A 7,313-nucleotide genomic window follows, 5' to 3' on the forward strand; every position below is an offset into this window, starting at 1 on the left:
CTGGCTCAGCTCCATAAACAGATGCACCCTGGGCCCTTGAGGTGCCCTGAGGTGTGTGAGAGCCCCGGTGGGGCTGATCTGCTGCAAAATCCTGGGGAACACCAAACCCATCTGGGCCATCAGCCAGAGGCCAGGCAGGTTCCCCAAGGGCATCTGCAGTGGCTCTGGACACCTGAGCACAGGGAACCAGATCCCAGCACAGACCCTGGGCAGTGCCCAGTAGCACCAGGGACTTGTGCTCTTGTTGTCTCCATGACATGGAAAGCTTATCAATAGTCCTTCATCTGTGCATCTCTGAGCTCCCAACTGAGAGAAGACTGGAGGATCCAATAGGATCCTTTACAGGTTGAAGAAATGGAGGTTTGTCTTACAGAAGAGACCCCATGGGAGCTGGATCAATGAGCAGCAGAGCTCCTTCAACATCACTCACAGCACTTCTCCATCCAGCATGTACACAGCTCTGGACAACACATAGGCAGTGCCTACATTGACATGAAAGGCAAAGTAGTGCCAGTTATTAGGTAGTTATTATTAAATTGTATAAAAAAGCAGTGAAATGGAAAACCAGGAGCTCCTAGACCCCAGGGGTATGATGAGAGGTTCATGGCTTCTTTTTACCAGCAACCTCCGAGGCAGGATGACCTTAGTTCTTCTAATAGATGATTGAGGTGGACATGATGCTGAATGACCAGTGTCTGTACGAGGCAGGTTTATTTTAAAACAACTGGGTTGCAGTGGAAAGGATGCTTGTAGCCATTTTAGTTCTTTTCTATAAAAGTATAGAAATACCAAGAAGAAAAAATCTAATGAGAAGACAGAAGGAAAGAGAAGGAAAGGACAAGAGCAGATAGTGGAGAGGAAGGAGATCACCACTTGTGGATCCAGCAACGAGACCTGCAATTTCAGTGTCTGTAGCCTTGATCCTTTGGGAGTGGGGGCCAGAGGCACAGAGAGTTGGATGGGTTCTATTCATTCCAGCTCTCATGAGAATGCCCCACTGCCTTCCCTGGAGTGGGGTTTTACACAGTGTGGTGCTACACTGTGGAACTGAGTCAGGAGATGCTCCGGGGGTCTTTGGTGGTTTATGGCCCTTTCTCATGACATGAACACAGTTTGGCCTTGCTTCTTGCAACTGCTGCTTTGTCAGGCCAGTTGGGCCTCATCAGAAAGGAGGAAATATGATAAAAAGGATACAAAGGATTGCCCCAGCTCTGCTGGATCTGCTTTTTGTCAGCCTTCTACCTTATTTGCCTCAAAACCACTTTAAGATGCCAGTCCCAGGTTATCAGGGACAAAATAAACCACAGGACTCAACGACTTCCTTCAAACACACTTGGGTCTATCACACTTCTTCTGGTCATTTCTGGTGGGACAACCAACTTGTTTTCCAGTATTCCTGGACGTTTGGAAGTGGATGAAAATGAGTCCAGTTTAGTAGTGAATGAAGGATTATAGACTCATAGAAGACTCATTTTGAGTCTTGGAAGGGCCCTTAAAGATTATCTGGATCCAATCTGCTGCCATGGGCAGGGACAGCTTCCACTAGACCAGGTTGCTCAGAGCCCCATCTAACCTGGCCTTGAACATTTCCAGGGATGGGGCAGCCACAGCTTCTCTGGGCAACCTGTGCCACTGTCTCACCACCCTCACAGCCAAGAGTTTCTTCCTTGTATCCAAACTAAATCTACACTCCTTCAGTTTAAAGCCATTCCACCTTGTCCTATCAACTCCCGGTCCTTGTGCAAAGTCATTCTCCAGCTCTCTTGCACGCTCTTAAAGAACTGGAAGGGGCTCTAATGTGTCCCCAAGACCTTCTCTTTCCCAGGCTGGTGGCAGGAATACGGGCTCTTACAAAGCCTTGGCAATCCAGAAAGGGAAAATATGCAGCCTGGCCATATTAATTATCTCCTGAGAGGCTGCAGAAGAGCTGACTGTGGACATCTGGGGGTGCTCTGAGACACGTTGGTCAAAGGCCCCCAGAGATGTTCTGCCAAGAACAGAAACGTGTGTGGGTGCTGCAGCAGCAGTGGCTGTGGCCCCTGGGGAATGAGGAAATGGACAGGGATGTCACCAGACCCAGTTAACTGCTCCTGACCTGTGGCTTCAATCAGCTACCTTTGGAGAAACCCAGAAGAAATTGCAAATAGCAACTGTCACCCAATTTCTGTGCAAGGATGAACAAATCTCCCCTGAGTAACAACAGAAAACTTCTCCTTTTTTTGAAATTCTGTGGTTATCGGATTTACAACCAGGCATATATTGCAGTGGGACTCCTGAGGGATCAGTCAACAGCTTCTCCAAGGAGAAGAGGCAAGGAGCGGCTCAGCTGCCTGTTCTGAGACTCTGCTTCAAGGTAAGCTCTTGTTCCTTTCTCAGCATAGACTCCAATATTTCAAGTATTTCCTTAGTTTTGGGATAAAGAGATCAGACAAAGCATAGGCCGGAGTTGCTGAGCTCCACCATCTGCCTTCCATGGAGAAATGAGAGGTTATGCATGCACTGAATTGTGCAGCTCTTTAACTTTATCTGTTAATGAAGGCAAGAACAGAAGCATGGATTTGGGAGAGAAATTCAAGTCAAGTCACCAGTAAAATTCACATCAAACTGTTTAATAAGAATCAAGAGGGGTGAGGTGTGGTGCTGAGCTTATGGAATACCAAAATTCCACCCATGACCTTGCAAAAAACCTCTGGACAAACATAGGTGCAGGCTACACTCCTGGGCAAAGTTAATCTGAAACCCTGTGTGGGAAATCTCACAACTCTTCCTTCCAGGGGGATCATATATAAACAGCCAGTCTCAGACTGCAGCAGAGACATTTCAAAGTCCTCTGCCACTCTGGGGCTGGGAGCAGAGTCCTGAGCCCATATTTCCCACGGTAAGTTGGTTTCTCTCTATCTGATATTGAGTAAGTGGGATATATTTTAAGCTCATGGAGGGGTTGGTGCAAAAGGACCTTTCAGGAACTTCTCTGCTTGATTGGGGCAGAGATGGTCCTGCTCTGCAGAGCACTGTACAAAGCTACAGCTTGTGGCTCATATTTTGAGTTTCCTCATCACTGGTCCCCACGTTCCTGATCCAGGACCGGTAAAGAGAAAAAGGACCAGATGTCTTGGGTGAGAGCAAGGGTGTGTGTAGCTCTATATCCTGAACTGATTGCATATGAAGAGATAAAGGTCAGGGCAAAGGGTCAGAAGAGAGCAAATATGTAAGGTGCCTTGTCAAGTCTTTTGGAGTCCTCAGCCCAGACCCTTTTGCAGTGTCAGTCAGGTGGGCTGTGGCAGCTTCCTGTCCCATGAATCCTTCCAGCTGCCTCTCCTGCCTACCTTCTTGAAAATGCTAATTATTTTAAAATCACTCTGTTGATGTTAAAATAGCCTTTTAAGTATTGTATATAGCACTGAAAATGGAAATATCACTGCTATCCTTAAGCCTCTGGTGCATCAGAAAGAAGACAAAGCTCCCTGCTTGGCTGCCACCATCAGAGGGACTTTTCAGTGTTGTCTCCAAGAGCAATGATCTCACTGAGTGCTGAAAATCATGTCAATGCTGAACCAGACAAAAGAGGTCTTGTTTCTGTTGAAGAAATAGAAATTCCTGCAACAGTGCCCTTTACTGTACAGGAACTTGTCCAACTCCGGGAGTTTGGACAAGGTGACCTTGTCCCACTGCTGTGCCTCAGACCCTCAGAGTCAGATAACTTTGCTGTGAGAGCGGAGTGGACATGAGGTGGGTTTGGATCCCTCCTGGGATAAGATGAATTCTCCCACTGCTATTTCCTGTAGTCACCTTAACCCTCTTTTAGATTTCAGCCTGTTTGCCCTGGCACTTTTCCATATCCCGGAGGTCAGACAGTACCCTCTTCTTGGTCTCTCCTAGTCCTCTTATCAGTCAGCTGTGTCCCACCTGCACAAAAATGACTGCAGGCCATGGTCAGCTCTCTCCAAGCTGAGTGTCCCTCTGCATTTGCCTTCCAGGGGAGCAAGAGCCCTTCACCTGAAATCCTCCCACGATGCTGTGGCTGCTGCTGCTGCAGGTCTGGGCGAGCTGCCTTTGGCTGGGACAGGGCGAGGTGGTGAAGTCCTTTGCAAATACATGTAATCAGTTTTTCTACCAGAACATGCCCCCAGCAAAAGGCCTGGAGCCACAGAACCCAGCCTGGATCTGCCAGACCTTCAAGAACCAGCCTTTCTATGCCACCTTGTATGACAAAAAGGGGCGTATTCCCGTGTACTCTGCTTACATCTACCAGCCTGGACCTGGCACGAGGCGTGACGAGTGGATGGTTGAGCCCCAGGTGAGTGTCCTCTCTTACAGCATATCACCCTCTAGTCACTAAAAGATGAACTGTAGTATTTAACCAAACATCTCTATTTCCTCCCACCCCCATACACACACCCGCAAATGGACCCACAGGATGGAATTCATCTCATCTCACTTCATGTTGGGTTATTAATATAATAAATAAATGCAGTCTGACTCCTAGCTGAGGTTGCAGCCAAAAGGGATTTATTTCAAAAGGTAGTGCCTTTTTATCCCCTGGGAACATGTGACCAAATAACCAATGGGAATACAGGGGACCGCACATGTGTCCTGGACTCTTCTCCCAGGATGCTTCCCCCGCATCCTCAGGACACGCCTCCTCCAACTTCAGACACCTCCACCCCATGATTCCTTTGATGCATTTCAAACAACAGCAGGAGGAGGAGTCCTATCCCAAAGGTGCCCATTTTTCTGCATTGACCTGAGAGCAACATCAAGGCAAATTCCATTCCATTCCATTCCAAAGTCAAATGACCTCCCTCTCTGTGCCCTGCTGTGGTGGGAGAACAAGTGATGGGGAAAAGGCATCCAACAGCAGCTAAATTTGGGGGACCAACAGTCCTGCTGGGCTGTGATCTCCACTTTGCCCTGAGCTGTTTTGCATCCCTGACAGAGCTTAATTGCTCCCGCTTAGGTGTCACATAGGCTTTGTAAGTGATGTGAGAGAAGTGAGGAGAAACTCAGAACTGGGTGAGATGACCCAGGGAAAAAGCCTTGGCACAGGCACTGAGTGGGGAGAGGGTTTGGTGAACCCTGGGGAAGTATTGAGTGATATTTCAGGCAGTGAAAAGTGAGGAGCATCAGTGTCAGTCCAGTCAGAAGGGGGTGATCTCCAGCCATGGCCAGTTGCCCCTGAGCACTGTTGCCTCAGGCTTGGTTCAGAAGGATCCACCAGACACTCAGATCTCCACAAACGACAGAGCTCTCCCAACTGTCCTTCAGACCTCCAGTGAAAAAGACCAAGGGAATTATGGAACAGAAAGAGAGGAAGTTCAGGTCATTGCTAAGGACAGAGCAGCAGGAGGCAATTTAGGTGTTCATGAGTGACAGCAGAAAGCCATATGCCCTGTTCCAGAGGGAGAAGAAATATGTGTTTCCAAAGATGAACAGAAAGGTGTTGGAATTCTGAAAAAAAAACAAAAACATTTCCACTCTGTACTCATTGGAACTCAAACAACTAATATGATATTGCACCACTGCAGTCTCCACATTTAGGGCTGAGATAAAGCTTCTCTCTGTTCACAGAATCATTGAATCGTAGAGGGGTTTGTGTTGGAAAGAACATCAAAGATCATGTCATTCCAACCCCCATTCCATGGGAAGGGCCACCTTCCCCTAGACCTGGTTGCTCAGAATTCCATCCAACCTGGCCCTTTTACTCCTGGATCATGGAGCCAGGCCTCCTGCAAACTCTTTGATTTCGGTAACTTTCTCTAGAGGTCCTTTTTCAGTACTTGGGTTCCTCAGGACTCTTTGGGGATTATGAGCTCCTTGGAGAGGCTGATAATTTTTACCTTCTTTGCAGTGAGGCTGCAGAAGATACCTCCTGTCCCAGGTCAGCTCTGAGACACATTATTAGGACTGCAGTAGCAGATCCCATTTGCATCGAGGTCTTTTTGATTAAGGAACAAAAAAGCTTCATCCTTGCAGTGACCTGTAGTCCCCCCTGGGAAACCTCACCTCTAGGACTGTTTTCTCAACACATCTCCCTGTGTCTGGGATTACAGGAGGCAAACCCTGGTGTTCCAGGAGTGTGGTACACCTGTAGCAGCCACAGAAGGAATCAGAGAATGATAGACTGGAGGTGGGAGAATCTGGGGAGAGCCCTGGGCAGATGTGGGGTGTGGAGAGAGGTGGAAAAGGAAGCAGATGTGGCAGGGAGGATGTCTTACCAGAGTCAACTTCAAACCTAGGAGTGCAAAATTCTAATTGTCTCATGTATCCAGCCACATTCCTGGCACAGGTTGCAGGCTGGATCACAAAGGTCACAAGTCTAAATGAGAACAGTCAGATACGGAGAGTCTTTTTTTAACGCTTTAGTGTTCATTGGGGAGTGGCAACTACAGGATTTTGTCTTGGATTCACACATTTTCATACACTGAGATGACAAAAAATTAGATCTTGACACTCAGAGACTTCTTCTTCAGGGAAACCTGCTCCATTACTCCCATCCCCAATACTAATACCTTTTCCTCTTCCTTATCTGTCAAGCTGATACGGAACAATTTGCCCAAAGACATGGAAACAGAGAAGACCCTCAGAGAAAAATACTCAGTCAGCGAAAAGGATATCAGGGAGAGCCAGGCTGTCTACCAAGACTACCTTAAACTTAAGGGTTTGAACCGTGGCCATTTGAACCCCGCTTCCCATCACAAAACCCAGGATGGTAGAAACGCGACCTTCACCCTCACCAACATAGTGCCCCAGAACACTGCACTCAACAAGGGCAAATGGAATGCCTATGAGCAGAAAACAATGCCCAAGAAAAGCAAGGACTGTAAAACCACCTATGCCATTGTGGGTGCTGTGCCTGGGAACTCCTACATCGCTAATGGGAGGGTTAATGTACCCAGCCACATCTGGGCCAGCGCCTGCTGCAAGACCAAAAAGAACACCGTGATTGCTTGGGGGGCCATTGCTGAGAACAACCAGAACAACATCCGGATCCTCACGCTGGGGGCACTGGAGAAAAAGTTGGCTGAGCTGTATAAGAGGGGACCAGTTTCTCTGTTCCACAAGGACTGTCCCCGTAAATAAGCCTCACATCCCGGGTTTAAAAGGCTCGGGTGCTTTTCCCACATATCACAGAATCAGAGAACAGTTTCATTCAAGGGATCTCAAAGATCATTCAGTTGCAAACCTCCCGCAATAGAGCAGGGATATCTTCCACTAGACCAGGTTGCTCAGAGCCATGTCCAACCTGGCCTTGAACACTTCCAGGGATGGGGCAGACACAGCTTCTCTGGGCAGCCTGTATCAGTGTCTCACCA

At 48.0% G+C, this 7,313-nt stretch overlaps 1 protein-coding gene across 1 annotated transcript; it reads left to right on the forward strand.

Annotated features, from left to right (window-relative positions):
• Positions 1-4,012: 4,012 nt before the first annotated feature.
• LOC113982229 (endonuclease domain-containing 1 protein-like) lies at positions 4,013-7,080 on the forward strand. Its single transcript, XM_027710247.2, has 2 exons — positions 4,013-4,297; positions 6,535-7,080. Exons 1-2 carry the CDS (start codon positions 4,013-4,015, stop codon positions 7,078-7,080), a joined length of 831 nt encoding a protein of 276 aa, XP_027566048.2.
• Positions 7,081-7,313: the final 233 nt, after the last annotated feature.

The sequence above is a fragment of the Pipra filicauda genome, unplaced genomic scaffold (assembly GCF_003945595.2).
Source record: "Pipra filicauda isolate LSUMZ 115617 unplaced genomic scaffold, ASM394559v2 scaffold1152_size25527_pilon, whole genome shotgun sequence".
Classification (NCBI taxonomy): domain Eukaryota; kingdom Metazoa; phylum Chordata; class Aves; order Passeriformes; family Pipridae; genus Pipra; species Pipra filicauda.

Excerpts from the sequence above, each read along its gene's own strand:
- LOC113982229 (XM_027710247.2), top strand. The coding sequence starts at position 4,013 with ATGCTGTGGCTGCTGCTGCTGCAGGTCTGGGCGAGCTGCCTTTGGCTG. Across the intron at positions 4,298-6,534 it reads AGTGGATGGTTGAGCCCCAG|CTGATACGGAACAATTTGCC; the intron begins GTGAGTGTCCTC and ends TTATCTGTCAAG.